Source organism: Leuciscus leuciscus, assembly GCF_965113295.1.
Source record: "Leuciscus leuciscus genome assembly, chromosome: 6".
In the NCBI taxonomy this organism is placed as follows: domain Eukaryota; kingdom Metazoa; phylum Chordata; class Actinopteri; order Cypriniformes; family Leuciscidae; genus Leuciscus; species Leuciscus leuciscus.
Genome location: NC_138730.1, coordinates 39,424,431 through 39,451,126, shown reverse-complemented (window position 1 = coordinate 39,451,126; position 26,696 = coordinate 39,424,431). Strand labels below are relative to the sequence as shown.

General features: G+C 38.2%; 1 protein-coding gene across 1 annotated transcript; it reads left to right on the top strand.

Moving 5' to 3' along the window:
* Positions 1-935: 935 nt before the first annotated feature.
* On the top strand, positions 936-25,157 carry acsl3b (acyl-CoA synthetase long chain family member 3b). Its single transcript, XM_082173535.1, has 17 exons — positions 936-1,129; positions 8,925-9,165; positions 9,262-9,412; positions 10,058-10,258; positions 11,061-11,238; positions 12,238-12,347; positions 12,443-12,581; positions 14,427-14,577; positions 16,122-16,245; positions 16,452-16,523; positions 17,309-17,448; positions 17,571-17,743; positions 19,566-19,640; positions 19,731-19,922; positions 21,351-21,465; positions 21,558-21,715; positions 22,362-25,157. The coding sequence occupies exons 3-17, from the start codon at positions 9,263-9,265 to the stop codon at positions 22,517-22,519; spliced, it is 2,136 nt and encodes a 711-aa protein (XP_082029661.1). The 5' UTR covers positions 936-1,129; positions 8,925-9,165; position 9,262; the 3' UTR covers positions 22,520-25,157.
* The last annotated feature ends 1,539 nt before the right edge of the window (positions 25,158-26,696 follow it).

The following is a 26,696-nucleotide window of genomic DNA, read 5'->3' as shown; positions in this document are numbered from 1 at the left end:
GATCTTTTCAATGAAAACCAGTCTGAACAATTCGTTCACGTGTCGGACTGAATCGGTCCGTGCGGTTCTCGAGTGAACAACTCACTGATCCATTAAACCGAGATCCGTCTATATCAAGCATGTCAGATGAAAGCGAAACAGAGTTGATTTTAATAAACAGCGTTTGTTAAAACATGCTAAATCTTTTTAAGCAATGATTTTATTATGACTTATAGCCCAAAAATGAAAAATCATTGACTCACTCTCATGTCCTTCCAAACCTGTATGAGTTTTTTTATTCTGTTGAACACAAAAAAATATATATATTTTGAAAAAATTAATCTGGTAACTAACCAGACAGTTGACTTTCATTGTATTTCCCCCTATACTACGGAATGTGGAAATCAATGGGGCCCATCAGCTGTTTGTTTACTGACATTCTTAAAAATATCTTCTTTTGTGTTCAACAGAATAAAAAAACTCATATTTGGAAAAACTTGAGGGTGAGTAAATGACAACATTTTTATTTTTAGGTGAACTATCCCTTTAATTGAACTTTTTAGAGCATGCCACGCTGGGATGTCAGATGACGTAGTGACGTAATGAGTAACTGAATCACTTTTTGAACCAGTTATTTGAACTGCTCGAAAGAATCGATTCTCGGAAATGAGTCGAACTTCTCATAGCTAGCCGCCTGCCAGCTGTTCGGGGCGCTGCAACACTGCACTATCGTCGAGCTGACAAAATAATCAACAACACTATCCACTTAAAAAAGAAGACATTGCCTACAAAATACAAACATCTAAAAAAAACGATGCAAATTGACAAATGAATCAATCAAATCGATAATGACCGCTGGTAACCCGAGTGTGACGTCACATTAGCCTCCAACACGCGCCACCTGCCTTCAGCCAATCAGAGCGGCAAGAAGCCGGCCCCTGCCATGACAACGCTTCCATCACTTCCGGGCTGAGAGCTACGGCGGCGCGAGACAGCGACCGCAACCGCAACATACAACGACATAGAAGAATAAACAATCATCGCAGTATATTTGCCGCGTCTAGCTCTTCTAAAAAAAATTTGTTTTCGCCATTTTAAATGGGATGTTGCGAGTCTGACTGAAGCAGCTGCGTCAGCGTGGAAGCATACGGTGAGTGTTTATTGTGTCTACGTATGGAGAAGATGCGCGCGGAGAAGGTTGATTTACATATTGAAGACTCGCATGCATATAGTAAAGCATCAGATGCGCGGTATAACTTTGGTATGAAGAGGGTTTGCATGCTCTGACAGCTGAGGAATGTAGGATATTGATGGTATCGCATTCCACTCTTGATACTGATGATCATCTCAGGCCTCTGGATGCAATGACACATACATTCATCTACATACATATACAAACATGTCTGTGCTTTATAGCCGTGATCGTGCACATCTCTCATTCGTTATACACTTGCATGCACACTAAACACATTAGTGCTCAGGTGATGACCACACACTAATCTCTCTCACACACAAACAAACACGATCTTGCATTAGCCAACATGACATTTACACATTCACACGCCATCAGATTCTCTGTGTGATGGCAAGGCAGACGAGCAGATTTAGTCAAGAATAAGATGTTTTGCCTGAATTAGGGCACAGGTAAGTGTGCTGGTGACATGGGACTGCAGTTTGTTATGGGTGATTGGGAAGATAGTGGGTTGACATGCTTTGAGATAATCCTGTGGATTATGTGCTATCAGTTGAAGGCCAGCACTAAGAATAAGCAATGCGTTTGAATGGTGACCATGCAGGTTAGTTTACTAGACGACTGGACTTGAAGTTGGTTGTAGAAATTGTTTGATAATAAGGATATTTTTTATAGTTTTAGGGCACTAGGCTGTGTGTGTTTGTTTGTGGTTTACGAATAGCCTACATTAGATAAAATGTCCCCACAAGGATGGCAATATCCAAAATCCTTGTCCTTGTGAAGACATGTTTTGGCTCCCATGAGGAAAACTTATAAATCATACTAGGTGATGTTTTTTTGAAAATGTAAAAATGCAGAAAGTTTTCTGTGAGTGTTGTGTTTAGGGGCAAGTCCAAAACACACTTGTGCTTAATAACAGGGTCACACACAGCTCACAATACATGGTATTTAAATGAATGCTTCACCCAAAAATGTAAATTCAAGATCATTTTTGTAATGTCATTCCAAACACGTTAGACTTCAGTTAATCTTTATAACACAAATGGAATTAAGATTTTTTTTAATGAAACCAGAGAGGTTTCTGTTCCTCCATTAAAAGTCCAGGTAACCAAAACTTAAAAGACCAAAAAAGGCACTGCAAAATGAATCCATATCAACATATTTAATTTAGGCTCTCTTAGGTTTCACTAAAATTAATTTAATTTAACAGATCTTAATTCGTGCTTCAAAGTCTTATGAGTTTGGAATGACATGAGGTGAGTTAATCATGACAGAATTTTCATTTTTGGGTGAACTATCCCTTTAACACTATAAATAGTCCTAAGCAAGATGCTGCAGAGCATCTACAGAGCGATCAGCGCTGTGGGGCATAGTCAATGACATTTATTTCAAAAACTCATTTAAGCCCCTTTTACACAGAGATTCCAGAAAATACACGGATAATGTGTTGTTTTATTTTGGTTCATTCACACTGCCAGTGAATTTCTGGAATATGTTCACACACATCCCGTAAAGATCCCGTAAAGACACGTGACGTCAGGATGTGATAACTCGTGTCAGATGTCAGTTCTGCTGATAACTCCTCTTCGTCATTTCTACACGAAGACGAGTCCATGCTCCCCAGTAGCGCCACTGGATTTGCCGAATGGCTCGTTCCCCATATACTGTAGCATAGGTTGTAGAAAGGCCCGTGGGATGGCACGTGCGTCATCACTACGACACACCCCTTACGGCATTGGTCCTGGCTTTTGTTCACATAGGGCACGATCCCGGCAATGTTACTGGGTCCCCATCCCGGCATCAATCCCGGGACGTGTTTGCGTTACAGAATGCACTCTAGAAATGTTACTGCAATTTCCCAGGATCAACGCGCTGTGTGAAAGGGGCTTTAGAGGAAAGTGAAGATGCACCAAGCAAGATTAAAACATCAATACAATGTGATTTTGATTTTATTCTGGCTTGTAGAGTATGCAATGATGGTTTGTATTGTACCGCCACTGGACACATAAACTACACCATATAGATTGTGACAAAATATCATAGGATTGGATGTTTAGCAGTTCAGTCAGAGTGTGAATTGATTTCCAACTTCCCTGTGGGCTTGATTCTTCACGATTGTCCCACTACAGGAGTGTATGACTCATGTCTCTATTCCCACACCTTGAGCACGAGGTGATGGACCAGCCAAACAAGTCTGATCACACCCAAGCTCTTCAAGTAATGTATAATGGGGATTATGGGTGGTAAATGATGGGGCTCTGTTCAGTAATCTTGGTAGGTGTGTCTAAAATGTGCCTGTTCCTTCACTTCTGCAAGCACCGTCTGCATTTTTGTGCGGTGGAGTTTGATCACAAGCGGAAAAGGGAAGAGAGCACTTTCCAAACTTGTTTTGTTTTTGGTTTAAGTGTCTGATGTTAGTAGTTAATTACTGGTTCCTCCTTTCCATGTTAAAGCTTTGTCACTTGCCTTTAGTGTTTTCTCAGATTTTCACACACAAGCCATGTTGGTGCTTGCCCGTGCAAATCTCAACACAATGCTAGTGTGTTGAGAGAGGTTACCTGAACGTTGCTGCTATGTAGCATGTTCCGGCTGGTTGATATTTCTCGGTTTCATCCTTCAATGTAAAGCCAGGTTCACATTGTATGATTTGGCCATCTGAGACAAATGTTGAGAATCCTTAAAGATTCCTCTAATCCTAAAATCTGAAGTCTTTGATCGCTAGTCTGACATGTTCGCCGACAGCCGATTAATGACCATTGTGATGAAATTTTACCTCCGATGAAATTCTGACAGTGTCAGAAGATTTGAGGCACAGTCCCTTCGCCTACGACGACCGTCAGAGGAAAAACCAATAGGAGCGCAGAACCTGATGACGCAATTAGTGAGACAACAACAAACCACCACTTGCTCCACACACATTGTCTTAGTTTTTTTCCATTTTTCATTTCAAGAAAAGCTGTAATCAAAATCAACAGTAGAGATTATTTTTGTTTACTAGCCACCATTTCTATCCCTCATATAAATGCAGCTCACGTCACTGAACGTGTCATGGATTGATGATGTAAAATTCCGTACGAATCTTCTTGTGTGCGTCCGTTTTTAATGCGCCTTGACTTCCGTACAGTCTAGCATTAATGACAACTGAGATCCTACAGTATGGCTTACAGCTGGGATCATGTTCGTACAGTCTGACAAGCAACAATCGTAAAAGACTATTTTATAAATCATACAGTGTGCACCTGGCTTAAGTCAATGGGATTTCTTTCCACTTGTTCAATCATGAATATTAATCCTATGCAAATGCAAGGCCCTGTTTACACAAGTGCGACGGCATTTTAAAATGAAAACGATCCTCGTCCATACTGGCATTTCCACTGCGTTTCAGAAAAGATCTCAGTCCACATTACACGACCGAAAACGTATGTCACATGACCATTCGTGCACACTGGACATGCGTACAACTGTAAACAGCTCTATTGCTCTAATAATAGCTTGCCTCTTGGGCATGTAGGCAGCTGCAGTATTATAAAATGCAGTTTAACTGCACAATGGCTAAAAAGGACAACAAAGCATGCAGTTCCATCTGTTTTTGTTTACAAGGTCTGTAGCGTAATGGTCATATGACAGGGGCTTAGCGAATCAGGGGAGGATACACAATGGTCCAGAAGACCCAATCAGGGAGCAAATGTAGGCAGCCACGCCTTCCTTTTTATGGTTTCCACCTGGTTATGCCCCATCTAGCATTTTTGAATTGTAAATTTGGAGTTAACCTAAATATTCGACATTTATGAAGGGGTGATTGATTGTTAAATGTTTACTGATAAAGAAAGAGAATGTTTATCTTTTCTTGGCTTTAGTGTTCACTGTCCAAATCTTTTAAGACGTATATAAGTATATTTTAAAAGCTGTATAACTGGTCCCTCCCAGTCCCATTATAGTAAGCAATTATAATAATAAATAACTAGACAGCTAGAGGCCTTAAGTTAATAGACACCCATACTGTTCAAGACACCATCCTTCCCTTTTCCCCCATTCACCTGTAAAGGATTTTATTAAGAAATATTGTTTTTGTGATTTAATAGCTATTTTGAGAGTGGATATTCTGGCCTACCAATTGAAACAATGTTGTTAAAATTACTGTTATAAAGTTTGAGGTCAGTAAGAAGTTAAAGAAATCAATACTTTTATTTAACAAGGACACATTAAATTAATCAGTAAAGACATTTTATAATGTTACATGTAAGAAATGTTGCTTAAGCAGCAAATCATCAAATTAGAATGATTTCTGAAGGATCATGTGACACTGAAGACTGGAGTAATGATGTTGAAATTACAGCTTTGCATCACTGTAATAAATTATATTTTAAAATATGTAAAAATGGAAAACATTTATTTTAATTTGTAATTATATTTCACAATATTTAAATTTGGATCCATACTTTTTCACCCTTTTTTGCAGTGCCATTGGATTCCCCACCCTTCCTTAACAGCATTAGTTTGAAACGGGGTGTTTTTGCAGTTCTTTGGGTATGTAAATGACCTCTGTTATGATTGGCTAACCTCATTCTTCATATTCCACACTGTTGTATGTCAGAATATATCAGTTTGCTGAATAGTGAAAAGGCCTTAATAAAGTAGTCAAACTTGTCATGTTAATGTGCTCTTGGTTATGACATTACTGATTTCAGGACGACCTAGTTTTTGCAGCTTAGTTTCTATAAATGGTCTGTGTGGACTAGAGAGGGAGATTTGAACATAACACGTCTCCCTAGTCTGTGACATTCCTCTTGAAGGAAAGGTTTTCACGCCCATGTGCTGCCGGTCTCTAGGTGATCATGTCTGGGATTTCACGGGAGTCGTGGAATGTTCTGTCCGTTAATGCTGCACGATACTCAACCCTCTCACAGTGCTTGAGGGCAACGACTTTACCACATGATGTTTATCACAGCAACATTGCAATCCACTATCCACAAGTAGTTTGAGAAGTCTATTTTTCCTCACATGATAGAGCAGGTGTCTCCAACCCTGCTCCTGGAGGGCTACCATCCTGCAGACTTCAGTTCCAACCCTGCTCCAACACACCTTTTTTTCAGCTAACCCTGAATACCTTGATTATCTGCTTCAGGTGGGTTTGATAAGGGTTAGAGCTGAACTCGGAATGTCTGTTTTTGTTTTGGTCTGTGTGATACCGCACGTTGCCAATTTACCCAATAGTATTTCACCACCACAGGTTGCCAGTTGGTGGAAAACACAGCATATTGCAGCCATGGAAGCCAGCGAACAAGCTGGGTGAGAGATTGCAGATTCTACCTGACCTAAAAAGCCTTCGCACCCATCTAAAAATCTCTATGAACGGGAGCATATTAAAATGTGATATCAACTCATCGTAAATCAGTAAACTCATCAACTTATCTAATTCTCCTCGTCTTCCTTTGTCAATTGCGCTCATTCTTGTTGCATGTCCTCAATCTGGCAACCCGCGTTTTCATGCCCCCAAAACGCTGTTATCGTGTAAATGAACGGTCAAAATGCATAATTTTTTTCTGTTTTTAGTTCGGCCCCCAAGGCAGTAGAGTTCATGTCGCAATATTTGAAATTCAATAAGAGTTGTTCCAAACCTATGATCTTTCTTCTGTAGAACACAAAAGATGATATTTTAACAAATGTCTCTTTGCTTTTTTTTTGTCCAAACAATGAAAGTCAATGGTCTCCAGTGTTGTTTGGTTCCCAAAGTTCTTCAAAATATCTACTTTAGTGCACATTTCCCCCCTCAAAAATGATAGGTTAACCTTGAGAAAATGTTCTGTAAAGTGTGCATTTAATAATTGTAGGGTCTCTTTAAGTGTTCAGTCTATGACTGGATCATTATTGCAGTGATTATTATGTTTCTAGCCTGTTATATGTTTGGCAACACTTCTTCTAACCCTAATTGATGGAGTGTGTGTTGCTTTTCATTTCTTAAACAACCATGTAGGATGACATAGCCAAGATCCATCAGGCTCAAATTGTGAAAGAATGGTTGGGAGGGAGCATGAAGAATCATTTACACACATGAATTGGCACCTCTGAGTCCAGAACCTAAATTCATTAAAAGTGAGGGGATGTGCTGGAGGAGACTTTACAGAGTGATGGACTCTTGCATTATCAATACAAGATCTTGACCAAAAATGTATGCACCTCTTGATGGAAATAACATCACAACATTTATTTCCATCAAGAGGTGCATCAATTTCTATATTGTATATTGGCATTTTATAGGCCACCTGACTGATAGATATACATAGTGACATTGGCTGACCACAAATCCTGACCACCTCCAAACCTCTCTGGTGAGTCCACGATTGAAGCCACAAGGAGAGAATGCATTTCTGTTGTATAGCTGATATTTGAGAGCATCTCTATCCTGGATTGTATTTTTGACCTTCCTCTAAAAGTATCAAAACCAAAGAAAGAAGTCAGCCGTTTGTTTTTCCCAGAGAGAAAATGGGAAAGAGGCGGTTTCCTTCTTTGTTTTGCTATTGTGCACAAGTGTTGTGTTTATCTCTGGCTGAAAAACATGCATCTTCCCAGAGTGTTTTTTTTGGGGGGGGGGGGGGCTGTTTTCACTTAAAAATTAGGTTTGAATTAGGTCAATGATTTTTAAGTTCAGCACTGCTCATTTCTTCTGAGCTGCTGGATTATCAGGTCAATCTTTATTTGGTATTTCAGAATTTGGCCAAATTTGTATTTCATGTTCTGGATATGCTCATCCACCCCCCCCCTCTCTTCCCCTCAACACACACATGCATTCATGAACATCCTCCTCTCGAACAGAACACTTGTTTTAGTGTGAGCTTCATCCTTCCAGAGCGACAAAGCCTGTCTTGTTTGTCCTCTGAGCTCAGAGCGTACACTGTTTACCAGCCGTCCCTAGTTAAATCACAGTGGTCCTGTCACAGTTTTGGCATAGTGGCTAACACACATGCTCATACGGTAGAGTAAGGCTGTGTCCGAAAATCAACCTGTAGACCCTCTTTCACTATTCCCTACATTAGTCCACTAATATAGTTCACTTGAAGGAGTGAACGAAAACGAGTAAGCGAATTCGGACACTGAGTGCCCCGAAAGGCCTTCCCCTTTTGCATAGTTTGTGTTTGCCGTTTAATAATTATTTGAAACTGAGCAGCTCCAGTAGTAATGAAAAGATTTATCTTGAACTTGGTCATGGAAACTGTGTATAAACCTTAATTAAACAATTTAATAATCAATTAAAAAGGAATTTGTACCTATATGATATTATGCTGGAGCCACATTGGACCAGCGGTTTGGAAAGTGAATGGATGGATGGATGATTCAGCAGTGGGCGCCATAATCTGGTCAGATGCAAGAATTCATTCAGCACGAGACTCTCACAGTGCATTATGGGGATTCTCTAGCCATTGAGTGTACAACGGTTGCACACTCGTTATTGCGGTACATTGTGGAATTGACTAAGTGCACTCGATAACGTCCACTATGGTTTTGGACACCACTACAAATGCCTGTCCCCTCAAATAGTGCCTTATTTAAGGGTATAGGGGGCGATTTAGGACACAGCCTAAGTTTAAGTCCAGCTAGCATCATTTATAAAGTTTATAATGTTGTGATTCACCTTGTAGCTGGTTGATTTGTTTCATGGCTTATAACTCTTTAACAAAGACTTTTCAAATTCTAAATTGTGTTTTTTTAAAAGCATATTGACAAAACACACTTTGCTTGTTGTATTTCCCCACAGGGAGAGCTCATCTTTAAACCCAGGAGGCTTTGCACGCCGTCAGAGCAGGAAGCTGGAGTGGGAAAAGGAAATGGAACAGGAAATTGCCGTCTCAGCCAGCAGGTTTGACAAAAGGCAGTAGAAACGTCAAGAAGTAGCATCTATACCATAAAGCACTTCAAGAACCAGAAGAAGCCGGCAAGACCTTCAGAAAAAGAGGAATACTATCACGTACTTGGAGGAAAGTAAAGAACAACACAAAGTAAGTGGAGGACAGAAATCAAAGGTAAAGCTGGTGTGGTTTGAGGGCATTAATCACTAACTTCTTTCTTGTCCTCTGATTGTTTTTGTTCCTCAGGATGAAGTTGAAGGAGGACATGTCTCCTCTCCTGCTGCAGGTCTTTCGATCGGTCGCCTGGGTTTATTCCGTCATCACATTTCTGCCCTGGTACCTGCTCTCCGGAGCCAGCGGGAACCAGGCCCGTGCTAAAAGGATCAAAGCGCGCACAGTAAGTACAGCATAGGATGAATAGGCCCAAAACATCAGCACAGATTCATTCAAACCCTGGGTCCTGTTCAAAAGATTTTTTAATGTTTGTGAAATCTCTTCTGCTCACCAAGGCTGCAATTATATAATCAAAAATACAGTAAAACAGTAGTATTGTAAAATATTAAAGGAACTGTTTTCCATATTGATGTATTTTAAAATGTAATTCCTGTGATAGAAATCTGGAGGAATTTTCAGGATTTTTTGATGAATAGAAAGTTCAAAAGAACAGCATTTATTTGAAATTGAAATCTCACAATGAAAAATGTCTTTATTGTCACTTTTGATCAATTTAATGCATCCTTGCTGAATAAAATATAATTTAATTAAAAAAAATCTTACTGTCCCCAAACTTCTAAACGTAGTGTACCTATTATAAATAGAGATTATCGCAATTTATCTTAGATTAGCGGAGGGATTTGAGTCACTTTCATTACTGAATAACGTCACATAATTAAATTGCTGGTTTAAAAAAAATACTAATATTTTAGAGAAACTAAAATATGATGAATTAGGCGACAAGTGGTTTGTGATTATAATTTTTTTGACTGCCTGTGCTTGTCCTACATTTCCCCCATGACCTCATACTAATTTCCTGTCCCATCAGGTAAGCGGGACCCCGGCAGGGCCGTACCGGGCCGTGAACAGCCAGCAGAGGTTGGCGTCCCTGCTGCACGAGGGTGTGGATACTTTGGATAAAGTTTTTGAATATGCTGTAGTACACTTTCCTGAAAGAGACTGCCTCGGCACAAGAGAGCTGCTGAGCGAGGAGGATGAGATACAGCCTAACGGCAAGATCTTTAAGAAGGTAAGACACACACTCACTCATTTTGACTCATACTGTACGGCCACACACTCTCAATGGCTGTGGAACTTTAGCCGCTTTTCCACCATCGGGCCAAACGTTTCAGTTGTATAAGCATAAGAGAAAATACATTTTTGTTTTTCAAAAATATCTAGACCACTAAACACACTAAACGCATTATGGAGTTTCTGTCTACTGAATTTATTATTATTATTATTTTGGAAAGATGTTTCATCAGCTAAACAGCCAGTATTTAGTTAAACAACAGTACAAACCATTAAACACACTAATTCTATCCCTTACAGCCTTGTTTTCATTCCTGTCAAAAAATAAATATGACTACAGTCTATTATTATCAATGTTAAAAAGTTGTGCTGCTTAATGTTTGTGGAATCCATAAAATACAATAAATATATATATATAAATGACTATTATAAAGAATAAAATTATACTGACCCCAAACTTTTGAAAGATGGTGTGTGACTAAAATCAGATTTAGGCTGTCAGTGTGAACATAGCCCTTTCCAATAGAAATGCTTTAAATACTCGTCTAAACATACTTACACAATATTCAAGTAGATATAGAGTATGTCTAAGGTTAAGTGGACAGATCCCGAGAGAACTCTCTCGAGCTCCACAGGAAGAAGTTCAGTGGCCGTTTCTCTCTGTAAACAGAGATGAGTTGATCTCTGGCCTGTTGTTGTCCAGAACTGTTTACATGAAATTGAAAAGAAGTCTCATGCTGCTGTGAAAGCCACTGAGAATTTCAAAACAATGCAACCCTGACTCCTCTCTGCTTCTCTAGGTGATTTTGGGTGATTATAACTGGTTGTCGTATGAAGAAACGTTCCATCTGTCTCAGAGGTTTGGTAGCGGGCTGGCCGCTCTGGGTCAGAAGCCTCTTTGTAACATCGCCATTTTCTGCGAGACTCGTGCTGAATGGATCGTAGCAGCGCAAGCATGCTTCATGTACAACTTCCCCTGTGAGTATTCAAATCACGCACACACAGTGTTGTCTCCAATATCGGCTGTATTGTGCTGACTAGGACAAAATATCAGGTCAAAAATAGCAGAACTGCTGTGGTACCAGATGCAAGACATCACACTGAAAACAGAACTGTTATTCACTTTTCAAGCACACACACGCATGCATTCTGCAGCAAATCTGATTCTCATTAATCAGATCTGGTTTCATTCCAATTCACATGCTAAACCATACTATGCATACGTAAAGTATGCAAGATGTGAATTAGTGCATCTCAAATTTCAAAAAAAAAATGTAGATGCACTATGCCAAAGGTGTATGGATGGATTCTCAAAATGTTCATCTGTGCATGCTTCTTTTTTATTTAAATTTTTTAATTTTTTTATATTACCCACAACCCTTGTCCCTTGGATGTTTCGAGTTTCATTCAAAACATTGCAGAAATAGAAAAGCTCAATAGAGTGGTGCAGGGATGACGTCAAAACCCGGAAGACTAATTCGCCACTGATTCCTTCGAGATTTTCCTATGGGGTTTTATAATATTTAATACATTTTTTTTTTTGTAAAATAAAGCCTGTGGTAAACATAACTTTACAATATAAATGGATTTAAGTGTATAAATTAAATTAATATAAAAAAAAATCGGATTTCTCTACTGACATCTTAGTCCGAAATGAACATTCGCCATGTGCCAAATATAAAAATTATTGTTGGTATTTTATTGTTATTTTTGAACTTATTATTATTATTATTATTATTACTACTACTACTATTTTTATTTACATGCAATGCAATTTTATTGCAATTGTAATAATCCAGTCTTTATTGATTTAATACATATAAAAAAAAAATTTTATGATAACAACAGTACTAACTATAATAATATTTAATTATAAATGATCATTAAATAATAAATCAATAATTATTAATAAATAATATTAATAATCTCACTATTTTAAACTCATTATCTAAATGATGTTCTTTCTCTCCGTGTCAGTGGTGACCCTGTACTCCACATTGGGAGGAGCAGCTATAGCTCATGGTCTAAACGAGACTGAGGTCACGCACATCATCACAAGCAAAGACCTGCTGCAGAGCCGCCTGAAGGTGAGACCCAGACCGACGTCACACCAGTGAGCTCATGAAGTGTCAAAGCTGCTGTCGATTATTGCTCTGAATGATTCTCTCTCTCTCTCTCTCAGGCCATTCTGATGGAAGTCCCCAGACTGAAGCACATTATATTGGTTGATATAAAGACCACCAGTTGGCCTGATCTCCCCAGAGGCATCATGGTCCACAACATGGGTGCAGTGCAAGAACTGGGGGGCAAAACTGAAAATGGTAAGTGCCTAAACTCTCAAGTAGCATGCTACGTTGTTTAAAATTATACAGGTGTTATTTACCATCTTTAATATTCTATAGACCTTATGCACCAGAGAAATGAGGGTGCCGCCATCTTTAGAATATTGTCTTTGAACTTCCGTTTTTGCGGTCGCTCTGTATATTTCTATGGCATTGCTGTCCAGGAGTAATTCGCTTTTACAGTGGATTTACTTCATGTAAAGTTAACGGAAGTTATCATGAGGATTGTAATGTTTAAAGCAGATGTCTTAATAAATGTCAGTGGACCGGAAAGATTTTAAAACAACTGTTCATTCATAAATGCGCAAGATTGCAGTGAAAATACAGACCGGAAGTCAAAAGACAACGTGCGCAGCGCTGAAAAGGGGCGGGGCTACATAAGGTCTATAGCGGCTTTATATCGGCCACCCTGCTCAAGATAACAGCATCGGCCAACACAAATCCATATCAGTCGAACACTAGTTTATATGCATACCGCATATTTATATTTGCATGCCACATATGGTTTCATATACTACTTGTAGTATATAGTATACTAAAAAGTTTAAATATAGCCAAGGGATTCCTAATACAGGATAAGCATGAGATAAATTCACAGTAGCCCTTGCTTGCTGATGATAGAAACACCACCCTTTGTCATGTTTTGAACTGTACTGACACAATAAACAGACTAAGGACCAAAAGAGCTGTAAACATAGATTTTGTTCGGGGAAGAAAGACAGCAGGATCTTCCTGTCAGATGAAAAGAAGACTTGAGGGCATGCGAACCGGTGTTGAGAGCCAACACACTCAGCCTTTGTGTCAGATAAGAGCAACTGTTTAGGAAACCCCTCAGGAGATAAGAGAGGGAGATGTTATCTTTATTAGAGCAGGGTTTCTTCTGTTCAGAAAGACTGAGATAAAAGGTTTAGACATTTCACTGCAGTATTAGACCTGTTTTTTATGAGAGCCTGTCTAACTAGTCTTAACAGGTGTCAGTTGTGGCCGCTGAACATCAGTTGTGCCTACATTTTGCCTCTCAAAAAACTTTTTTACATTTTAAAATTGCTTCATATAAAAAAAAAAGCATATGTATATAAGCTGCTGTCTATAAGCATATATCTATGCTTTTTTTTTTCTTTTTTTTATACATGTAATACTTTATTTTACATTGCCATTTTCTCACGCACACACACACACAAAATGTTTCTTGAGCAGCGAATCAGCATATTAGAATGATTCCGGAAGGATCATGTGACACTGAAGACTGGAGTAATGACGCTGAAAACTCAGCTTTCCCATCACAGGAATCAATTACATTTTAAAATATATAAAATGGAAAACAGTTGTTTTTACATTGTAAGTATACTCACAATATTACTGTTTCAAATGCAGCCATGGTCAGCCTATATTTATATATAAATAAAAAAAATATATATATTTGACTAATATTAATATTATGTGAAATATTAATTTCCATTTATTTCAATGTATATACAAAATATATACAAATTGTGGATTTAAACAAAAAGGTTTTTAGTAACTCGGCAGAGGTGAAGGGTTTAACAGCTTTTTGTTTATTAAACTAGAGCACATTTCCTGGTGCCCGTGGTTTAATCTACATATAATTTGCATATTTATGCATTGCATATTTATGACATCGGTTTTGGACGGAGAGATTCTGATGATGTGCAAGAAATCTTGGCAGCCACCAGTTTCCCATTTAAAAAATGTTTTTTTTTTACTCCTTCAAGGTAGTTCTTTTAGAGCTCTTCTGTCTTTAATGGCACTACAACATGGCTGCCACTAATGAAGGAATGTGAATGTGTCTTTCTCTGTGTGCAGTAATGGTGTCCCGCAGGCAGCCTGTCCCGTCTGATATCGCAGTGATCATGTACACCAGCGGCTCCACAGGCATTCCTAAAGGAGTCATGATCTCCCATAGCAACATCATCGCTGGCATCACCGGCATGGCTGAACGCATTCCTAACCTGAAGTATGTTTCTCCGACGCCTCTGTCTAATGATTCTGTCTGTCCATTGATTTTTAGCTGTTAAAAAGCTATTCTCCATTGCTTTATTCATTGGAGGTGCTTCATTTTATGTCTGTATAATAAATTAGCATTTTAATGTCTCATTAATTAAGGTGTTAAAGAAAAATGCTGATCACAGCGATATGATTAAAGACACCGATGTTCAAAAATGGTTACCTGGGAAGCAAATCCATGATGTTGGCGGTACTAGTTAATTTACCCATGATCCTGACCTTATGGTTAATGTACACTGCCATTCACTAATGTTCACTATAGTTTGGGGTCAGTAAAAAATATATATTTTTGAAAGAAATTAATACTTTTATTCAGCAAGGACGCATTAAATTGATCAAAAGTGACATGTGACAAGTGACATGTATAATGTTACAAAATATTTCTATTTCAAATAACACTGTTTTTCTATTCTTCAAAGCATCCATAAAAAAATTAAGCAGCACAAATGTTTTCAGCATAATAATAAAATCAGCGTATTAGAATGATTTCTGAAGGATCATGTGACACGGAAGAATGGAGTAATGATGCTGAAAATTCAGCTTTGTCATCACAGGAAAAAAATACTTTTTAATACATGTTAAAAATAAAAATACAAATATTTTTGATTTATATAATTGTTTAACATTATTATTGTTTTTACTGTATTTTTTTTATCAAATAAATGCAGCCTTGATGAGCATAACATTTACATTTATTCATTTAGCTGACGCTTTTATCCGAAGCGACTTACAATTGCTATATATGTCAGAGGTCGCACGCCTCTGGAGCAACTAGGGGTTAAGTGTCTTGCTCAGGGACACATTGGTGTTTCACAGTGGATTCGAACCCGGGTCTCTCACACCAAAGGCATGTGTCTTATCCATTGCGCCACCGCCGCCCCCACCATAAGAGAGTTCTTTCAAAAACATTAACTAATCTTACCAATCCCAAACTTTTGAACAATATTGTATATTCAAATCTAATGAAAGTTTGATTCCTATGTATTTATACTTTAATGTTTTTCTGGACGGTTCATGTGACTTTGTTTACTGTTCCAAAATGTGACGCTTGACAGTGTGTGAATATTTTGTGAAATTAAGTTGTTTTCACATTTAGAATCAGAATCACAAGTACAGTGGCTTTTGTATGTACAAGGAATCTGTCTTGGTGTACTAGTGCTTAGAAAAAGTAAAAAACAAGGGGGGGAAATTATATTAATAATAAGATAGACATCTATAAGGTAAGATGGGAAAGTGAAAGAGAAACATAAATAAAAATAAACTAACAGAATGAAAATCTATGAGTATAAATAGGAAGAATAAAAAATAGATGCATTAACTGTACATCAGTGCAGGATGTGCAAATGCTCACAGTTTGAAGAGGGTGCAGTATAGAGACACGTTTAAAGCTGTACTTAAACTATTCTAGCCATTTTGATGCTTTCTGTGTCTGCAGTAGCTTTAGTTATTGGCACAGGATTTTCTGTTAACAATGTTTCTTTTTTATTGTGACAGTGAGAATGACACCTATATTGGTTACCTGCCACTTGCTCATGTCCTGGAGCTCAGCGCTGAACTAGTATGCGTGTCACATGGCTGCCGGATTGGATATTCGTCACCTCAGACTCTTGCTGACCAGGTACAAACACAAACACACAGACACTTTAGTCATGCTGTTGTGACATCATCACCATGTCAAGCTCTTTTACAATCTCAGAATACTTTTGATTGCCAAAGCATTTGCATCATAACTGCAAACAATGATAATAACGCAGATAAAAACTAAAATTGCAATAGTAGCATCTAATGTGCAATATCTTGTCTTGTTTTTCCCTTCTCCCACAGTCATCTAAAATTAAAAAGGGCAGTAAAGGAGACACCAGTATGCTCAGACCAACACTGATGGCAGCTGTTCCTGTAAGAACTCACATCCACATAAACGAACACAGTGGTCATAATTAGGGCTGGGTTGAAAATATTGATTTCTCCATTTAAATCAATTCTTATTTTGATGAACCTATATCGATTCTTAAAGTCCCCCTGTAATTGTATCCCTTAAAACTCATCTTTGATCACCAAAATGACATATTTAAACGTTTGTTCATTGAAAAAATTTCTTCATAACTTAAAATAGCTTGAATGTAACTATACCATTGCCTCATTTAATGAATATGCAAATCAGCTCCGCCTCCACTCACTCGCACCAGCTCAGCGATCCACTCTTTGATGATCACACGTTGACGTGATTGGTTACAAGGTAGTTTGTGATGTCAGAAACACCAGAGATTTCAAACCACGTTTTTGAGACTGTCTTTGGTTCACTGCAGTTTTAAGTAGAAAATACTCAGCAATAGTGTTGACTTATGAATTTACACATGGTTTGTCTTAAAGCTTATTAAAAAAACACCACATAGACATATAAACAATATTAAAACTTGATTTTCACCACAAGGGGACTTTAAATCCCAGGAATCAATCTTTTAGTCTGTGCTGTTTTCAGTGGATGCAGCTTTAGTTGAGACTTTTTGTTTTCCATGAGAAAAAACTGACATGTACTGTACCTGATTTATATCTAAATGAATCGATAGCAAATCACATTGAATTGAGATCGGATATTTATCGAATCGAAATTTGTGTCAAAAAGCCAGCCCTGGTCTAAATGAGAGAGAAACACTTCACTCACAGCTATTATGTCTGTGTAGGAGATTATGGACCGGATCTATAAGAATGTGATGACTAAAGTTGATGAGATGAGCAGTGTGCAGAAAACTCTCTTTGTTCTGGCGTACAACTACAAGATGGAGCAGATCTCTAAAGGATACAGCACGCCTCTCTGTGACAGGTATAGTACAATGATATTAACGTGATTTCTTCCAAAACTCGCTGGGTTTGTTTAGATTCAGGAATATTTTTCTCCGTTATATTATTTAATGTCCAATGTCATCTTGTTTTTGTGTTCTGCAGGCTTGTGTTCAAGAAGGTTCGCTCGTTGCTGGGCGGTCACATGCGTGTGCTGTTGTCTGGCGGAGCTCCTTTATCCGCAGCTACTCAGCGTTTCATGAACATCTGTTTCTGCTGTCCTGTGGGACAAGGCTATGGTCTCACCGAGACCTGCGGAGCTGGGACCATCAGCGAGTGTAAGCATGGGATTCACTTCGGACAGGAGTATTGGGACTAAACGCAGCTGTAGCAAAGTTCACTTATAAGGGAAGGCGAACGTAGTGTGAGCTCTAGAATTAAAAGGTGTATCATTACTTCAAATTAAGGGTGTAGGTTCTAGTATTAAAATAATTATATAGAATTAAAAGCTTGGTCGGATTCACAAAAGATTCTTAAGAATAAAATGATTCTTAACTGATGTTTTCTTATTTTTGAACTTAAAAGTCGGCATCAAACAGAAGTTTTGCTTAAAATGTATCTTTAAATCAAACTTCTTTACTTCTTTAAGAAGATATTTGTGAACCTGCCCCCTAGTTGCAGGATTCCCACGCTCATGGAAAACCTAGAAATATTGGGAGAAGTCATAATAAAGGTTTGGAAAATTATTTAGTTATTTTATTAATTTATTTTTCAGGGTTTCTGTAGGTCTTGGGGCTGTTTACACCTGGCCACTTCATGTGTTTTCTCAGATCGGATAGCTATCTGATTTATCAAAACGATTCCATTTACACCTGGTCACATAAATGTGTTTTTGCAAAACGGATTTAAATCCGATCTTCAATTCCCGCGCTATATGCAGATTTAATGGAGTGTACGTCACCGAAAGCAACAGATATGAGCTGCATTTTATTGATCATCAGCTAAAATTTCAAAGACCGCAATAAAAGAGAGCGGCAACAGCCCTGGTAAGATCATTTCGTTTCTTAAGAATTTACTTTTAATGATGATGATTGTGTGTTAAGCGTCTACGACTTACTTTCACTTTGATTTGCGATAGTTTGCACGTTGGCTTAATGAATAGATGCTCAGCTTCTCATCTGAGGTGATGCGTGTTCCAGTAGCGTCGTCATATCTGGCTATAACATTACATATAGCCTATAACACGCTCTCACACGTTTATTTTTTTAGCATTTTTGGGAGGAGTACAATTTACATATGTGGTTTCAACAACCAGATTCATTTACACTTGTCCAGTTTCGTCAGGAATGCGGCCCAGACCACCTCCTGAAGTGGTTTGAGCGATCGGATTCAAATCCGTCTCGAATGCGTTTCGGAGGGCATTTACACCTGGTCTTTTCACGATCGGATAGCTATCCGATCTGAGAAAACGCATGAAGTGGCCAGGTGTAAACAGCCCCAAAAAGTCTTAATTCTCCCTTACAAATCAAGGTCTAAAAATCAGAGCAGAAAGTCTTTCATTCATAAAGTATTGGCATTAAATGTTGCATGCATTACAAAAATTTTATATATTCCTCAATATTTTTGTCCTGTTTTCCAATACAAATATCTAAACATCTTTGATACATTTACTTGATATGCAAATGTAAAATAATTATTTTTAACAAAATTAAGTGTTTATGCTTTTATGCACTTACATTTAGAGAACATATTGACTTATGTATTCCCTTCAATTTATTCCTTAATTTTCTTTAAGGAAAAACCTGTGTTTTGTGTTATGTTCAGCTCTGAAATGTTTAATTGGCCAGAAATAATTGCTCTTTGACTGCAGTCTCTTTGTAATTAAAAAATCATTATCCAGCAATCACAAACGACTAAGAAAAAGGTCATAGGAATTCATGGGTCAAAAAGTATGGGAACCTTGGGATTAATTCATTTAAATCAATGGCATGGGGTCTTGAATAAAAACCTGGGTTAATCCATTGGGTTAATGGAACTATTCATTAGATTACAGGAACCTGCAATGGCAGTGTTAATAGTAAAGAGAGGGGAAATTCTAGCTCATATAAAAATATGATGTAAATGTATAAAAGTGTGTTCATACTGTGTGTGTTTGTTTAGTTTCTGATTACAGCACTGGACGTGTTGGAGCTCCTCTGGTGTGCTCCGAGATCATGCTGAAGGACTGGGAGGAAGGCCAGTTCTGCTTTTTAAATATTAAGATACTGAGATTATAAATCTTATTAAATATTGCTCATTTTAATGTCTTTTTCTTTCTGTCCATAGGTGGTTATTTCAGCACCGATAAACCAAACCCACGAGGAGAGATTGTGATTGGCGGTCCCAACGTCACAATGGGTTACTATAAAAACGAGCAGAAGAACCGAGAGGACTTCTTTGTGGATGCGAACGGCCAGCGTTGGTTCTGCACCGGAGACATCGGAGAGTTTCACCCTGATGGCTGCCTCAAGATTATCGGTGTGGAGAGACACATACACACAAACCTTCTTTCAAGACATAGGCCTGGTTAGATTAAGCCAGGAGTAGGCCTTTGTTCAGTTAGGACATTTAGGGTATTGCCTTTGTGTCGGAATCTGGTGCATTTCCTCCCTTAGTTTAAGCTCCCTTCCTCCCTTGGTTTAAGCATATGTGAACATGGCAATCACGCTCGGATCTGCACCAAAACAGACACTCCGAGATCGCCTGAACAAGGTGGTCTCAGCCCGATTGAAAACAAGCTCTGGGGTGGTAAGAAAGCAATCCGACCCAACGGGCCGACAAATCAAGCGGTATCATTATTCATAACCGGAAATGTGTTCTATAAAAAGAAGCAGTGTCTGATTATGTGAGTGAGCACATTAGTTATCACAGTTGAAAACCAAAGAGCGTCTCTTCATCTTAAAGTCCCCCTGTAGTCAATCATTTTATCCCTTAAAAACTCATCTTTGATCATTCAAATGACATATTTAAGCATTTGTTTCCTTGATAAAAAAAAATCGTCATGCCTTAAAATAGCTTTAATGTAACTCTACACACTTGCCTCATTTAGTATACGCGGTTCTATGAATATGCAAATTGGCCCCGCCTCCACTCACTCAAATCAGCTCAGAGATCCACGTTGACATCATTGGTTACAAGGTAGTTTGTGACGTCAGAAACACCAGCGATTTCGAACCGCGTTTTTGAGACTGTCTTTGGTTCACTGCAGTTTTAAATACTCAGCAATTGGTATTGACTTATGAATTTGCACATGGTTTGTCTTAAAGCATATTAAAAACACCACATAGACACATATAAACAACATTTAAAAGCTGGATTTTCACCACAGGGGAAAATATTGTATTATATAATTAAATATATATAATCAGTTAATAATCAGAGGGAATGACTGCTATATTCGTAAGTGTTTGCGTGTACCAGGACAGCTACAGAGAAAGCCACAATAAGCTCGTGGAGTGAACTTGTCAATCCATCTTGATGAATGACGCAGAGGAAACTGATCAAGAAGAGGACAGCTTTACTCGCATATGACTTGCATAAACACATTTGATATGCTATGAAATGGTGCCTTGTGAAAGCGAACCGAACAAAGAAGAAAATACAACATTAATTCACTTTTTCAGAACAAAGCAAACCATCTGTAGGTCTGAAAATGGCCTTAAATAGCTTTTAGCCTTAGAAAAAAACACTACTGGTGTGCATTTTGAGACAAAACAACGACACTGACATACTGTAAGATATCTCGGTGCAAGTTGCTTTCAATTAAAAGCTCACACATGCATTTTAGTCTGGGACTAGGCTTAAGCCTTGTCTGTGAAACCGGCCAATAAAATCTCAGCACTATTTAAGCGTTTCATAGTAGTTTTTATGTACGTTTCTTTTAATGGTTTTGGCCTGTGTGTGTAGATCGTAAGAAGGACCTGGTGAAGTTGCAAGCTGGTGAATACGTGTCTTTGGGCAAAGTGGAGGCTGTGCTCAAAAACTGCTCATTCATCGACAACATCTGTGCTTATGCCAACAGGTGAGTGCAAATGTGCCCATACATACTGAGACAATTCAGCACTCACACATGCTTCATAGATGAGATGCATAAATCTTTCCCTCTCTACACAGTGACGAGTCTTATGTGATTGGGTTTGTGGTGCCCAATCAGAAGCAGTTAACCACCCTTGCTGCGCAGAGGGGCATCAGAGGATCATGGGAAGAGATCTGCAATCATGCAGAGATGGAGAAAGAGGTTCTATGTATCATCACAGAAGCGGCTATAACAGGTCTGTCAACAACAGGGCAAAATAACAATTGTATAAATAGAATATATAGATTTAGTTTGAAAGAAATTAATACTTTGGTAACACTTTATTCTGATGGTCCCTTTTGTACATTCTGTTGACTATAAGTAACTTTGCAACTACATGTCAACTTATTCTAACCCTAACCCTACCAGTTTACTAATACTCTACTAACACTCTGATGAGAGTTAGTAGACATGTAGGTGCAGCGTTACTTATAGTCAACAGAATGTGTTAAAGGGACCATCAAAATAAAGTGAAAAAACAATATTTTTATTCAGCAAGGATGCATTAAATTGATCTAAAGTGACAGTAAAGACATTTATAATGCCACAAAACGTCTATTTCGAATAAATACTGTTAATTTGAACTTTCCATTATCAAAGAATCCTGAAAAAAATGTTTCATGGTTTCCTCAAAAATAAGCAGCACAACTGTTTTCAACATTGATATATTAAGAAATGTATAATCAAAGAAATCAGCATATTAGAATGATTTCTGAAGGATCATGTGATTTCACTGGCCCAGTTCCAGTAAAAAACAATTCACTTAAAATGTCACTCTCTATGTTTTACATTTTTGTTTTAGTTGTAAATTTTAAATCTAATCTCTTCGTTCTGATTCACAGGTAAGCTGGAGCGCTTTGAGATCCCAAAGAAAATCCGTCTGAGCCCCGAACCCTGGACGCCCGAGACGGGCCTGGTTACCGACGCCTTCAAACTCAAACGCAAGGAACTAAAAACGCACTATCAGGACGATATCGAGAGGATGTACGGCGGCAAGTGAATGAAACCAGGGGTCAGCCGGTGGTGTGATGTGGGGGTAAGGGGTTTAGGACACACCATGCCACAATGCCTATATACGACAAAAAAACAACCCACAATCCTCTGCCTTCCTGCTTCCTGTGATGTTCTGCGATCAAAACAGTGACACTTGAATTTTGGTTATGGTTTGATGAGAGGGAACGGAGCGAAAGCAAACGTCGCCTGCTGAAGCAGGTACTAAATAGCGCACTTTTCTCAGATGATTCACGAGAGTGACTCCTGGAAAAGACACAATACAACCTACAGACTGTGAGACTTTGGACCCCACCCACTTCTCTCTTCCTTTTCTCTCATTGGCTGTCTTTGGTAGACACCCCGCCCTCACATTATTCCGTAGGATGCGCTTGATGATTCCACCCTACTGCAAATCGGTCACACTGAATTGTCATCTCGAGTCTATGCAGGGAAGCGTTTTACAATTTTTGTTGCTTATTTCTTTGTTAGTTTAGAATTTTTTCTCAAGGACTGATGTTTTGGTCTGAAACAGCTTTGTGAGCCGTGCAAGATTTGGATGTGTATGGAATGTTTCTCTAAATGTATCTGTTACAATGTAACTTTTTTTTTTTTTTCTCAAAATGGAATTCTGGAGTGTTTTCTTTGACATTTTGTTACTTTGAACCTCGGCTTCTGTTGTTTACCTGTATATCCAAAGTCTGTTACGGTTGCCCTGTGTGAAATTATTAATGTAGTTCAAGTGCTAGAGCACATTGAGGACTGTGTACCTAGAAAGAGCTGCAGAAACTCCTAACAATCCTGACCAGGCGAGACCAGTATTAAACCGGATAGCTGTTCTAATGCGAGAAGAAAAGCTCTAATTCAACACCAAAGCAGTTTAAACGCTGCAAAGAGCTGTTATGGAGAGCAGTCTTAAGCCAGAGATGTGCTCTATTACAGAAAGCTATACTGAGGTTTTCTTTTTTGTCAGGGAAACTCCAATTTCACTCATCCATACATCATCCAAATTTCATGTGTATGCTTTGCATTTATCTGAAATCTGAAAAATGTACTCCGTGTACCGCTCTGCTCTCCCATGTTCCTTTACTCATGTCTACAGGGTTTGCCTAAGGATCACACAAAATGTATGACTCCATACTTTCAGCGTATATTACTTTGAACTCATTTTTTATTTTTTTTGTCTGAATTTGTAAAGCCTTTATTCCTTTTTAAAATGTCTTGTACAGTATGATGTCAGCCATTGTGTCGCATGGATGTTTTGCAAGGGAGCAAAGTGTTGGAAGTGGAGTAGTTTGGGTAACCTTTTTGTTTTCTTAAATGGCCATTTTTTATTATATTGTGATATTGTCATTGTATGAAATGATTAGTGACTTCAACAAAGAGGAGATGTGTGAATTTGAATGTGCAATAGAGTTATGTATTCGGAGATGCATTAAATGATACGCACAGTCCGGCCCCGTGATGTAACGGAAGAGACGCATTTATTCTGATTCGACTGTGCAGATCTAGAACCTGAATTGACAACTGATGCATTATGATTCGCATTTGACTTTGCATGATTCAGGAGATGTAAACCAAACAAGCTTAGAATATCTCGGACACTGACAAATGTGGCATTTGCAAACATGGGGCAAATGTTTCTAAATCTGTACATTTATTCATTATTTATGTGAAAATGTACTATATTTGTTGATTTTTCTTTCTTTTTTTACACAACATTTTCAAGACAAATAGTTTAACCTTTGTTTTTTTATATTTCTGGATTCCTTTAGGCACAGCTTTGGTTAATCTTTTGTTGTAGAAACACTCCAGCTTTACCATCACAACATGATGCTCTTTAATGAAAGTACTTTATTATTGTTACTATTTTTCTTTGTCCTAAAAGGAACTGAAAGCAAATGGTGTTCCTAAGCTAGACAAGTCTGCCTTTCCTAAGCTCGATGGAGGATGTTGATTGCCTTTTTTTACACAGTGGAAATTAAAAGTGGTTTATAGGAATTTATACCTTTGATTAATTTATTTTTCTCTTCGAATTCAGGGAGTGACTCATCCCCTCTTAGAGCTGCTATTCTGCTCACCTTGATTGTGCTTCATTTACATCCTGCAATATCATTGGTTCCAGCCACAAGCAGCTGGCCAATCAGCTGTTAGTCCAGAGAGAGATCCTCCTTATTTCTGATTTTATGAGGGGAACCGTAATCTGATTGGTGCATTCACCTGTCAGTCATGTCCTTGGCAACAACTAACCCAAATGAACTGCAGAGTTCAGCCTGTTAGACTCTGATGCCATCAACATGTCTCTCTAACCACATTCTAGCTTACGTTCTTGAAGTAGTTGAAGTAGAAAGTCTGCACACAGATCTATTGAGCATTTCAGACACACAAAGAGGATGTTTGGTGGATTCATTCTCTCTCCTTCTGTTGCCCGCTCCCTAAATATAACTTTTAGGTCAATTGCATTTAGCAGATGTAATAACTCCTTTAAATATGTTTAGTCTTTGTTACTGACTGGGTTTGGGGTCTTTTCTCCTCTGTGTGGGTGGTTAGTGTCTTATGACAAGCAGGTCATAGCAAACAACTCCATTATTTATTTGTGATTTGGCCTTGAAACTATGTTATACGGAATAAAGTTTTGTGAATTATGAGGGGATTTTTGAGTATTATTCATGTGCCATTATTTTCTGAAAATGTTTTTAGTTTTAAGAAATTATCATCAGAATGGTTCATATGTATGATTTTAAATAGATTTGTCTATACATTTGTATATATATAAATGATAAGAGAACGTGTAATTTCATTTAATAGTACATTTGGGTGGATCTCTTGTGATTCACCAGTAGATGTCAGCATCATATAATTTACCCTAGAGAGAATCACTGAAATCCATATCTACTGTACCTTTTGCCTAGTAATGATAATAATATGCTTGAATGTTCCTTATTATTGCTCAGAATAGACTAGTTTTTTTAAGCAAAAATCTTGTTCATGTATACATTTTATGAAAAAAAAATGCACTATTTACTTAAGATATGCCATATTCCAAAGCAAGTCAACATTAAATAAAAATTCTGTTCCATTACAGCAGGAAAATGGTTTGCAAAAGGCAATTTAGATTTACTTTGATGCATGTCCAAATTTTAAAGAATGTAAAAAATACATTTCCCGATACAAGTAAAAGTAAGTTTCCTTTTTTAAAAACAAATCTCAATGGTCTATCAGAATTGTGCAAACTCAAGAGTGGGACAAGATATTTTAAATAAGTACGCATAATTAAAGAACGTATCTGTGACCTTGCTCGTTAACGTCAGACTATTTAATCATTACTCTTTAAACATCCGGGGCTTGAATCCTCATATGATGTGCGCCACTCAACGCTCGGCGGATTGCTGCTTCAAAGCGCGCCTATATCACACTAGAGTCAACTAAACAAGTCAGTGCTTAGAACGAGTATCGGTGTCCATGGAAACCAAGGCCACAAGCTGACAGCGACTGTCTTTAGAGATCATCAGGAGGTGGAGATGGGAAGCAGACAAAGAAATTCTCAGAAACTTGGTGACAAGTCAGCATAGCTTTGTGCAAGAGAAAATAAAGTCAGTGAATGGCATTATTTAAGAGGTGTTGAAAACATAAAATCAAGCATAGTTATTTTAATTAAATAGAATGAGTCAAGCGCTGCACACAGCTGTGGATCAGGAACAGACAAATAACTCAACCACGCATCGGTCATGCTACATTAAACCCAATACAATTGGTTTGGTGGATTGGTGGCTAATTCATATGAGTTTGTACAATCTGCTTAGGGCCCAGTGGCAGTAGGTTTAGGGGAGGACCTTCATGCTTACTTTTTTCACATAATACAAATTCATACAAAATCGCCACTTAATAAATTTTTTTTATTTTTTTTATTGGATGGTCAAATCTCACATTTCATACTGCTATCACCTATAAACACTGCAAAAAATCTTAGAAACACAGGGATGGATGGATGGATGGATGGATGAGACAGACAGACGGATGGATGGATAATAATAATAATAAGAATAATTCATTACATTTATATAGCGCTTTTCTCGGCACTCAAAGCGCTTTACATGAAGGGGGTGAATCTCCTCAACCACCACCAATGTGCAGCATCCACTTGGATGATGCGACGGCAGCCATATTGCGCCAGAACGCCCACCACA

Coding starts and splice junctions, on each gene's coding strand:
- acsl3b (XM_082173535.1), top strand. CDS start 9,263: ATGAAGTTGAAGGAGGACATGTCTCCTCTCCTGCTGCAGGTCTTTCGA. Junction 14,578..16,121: donor GAACGCATTCCTAACCTGAA/GTATGTTTCTCC, acceptor TTATTGTGACAG/TGAGAATGACACCTATATTG. Junction 16,524..17,308: donor CACTGATGGCAGCTGTTCCT/GTAAGAACTCAC, acceptor ATGTCTGTGTAG/GAGATTATGGACCGGATCTA.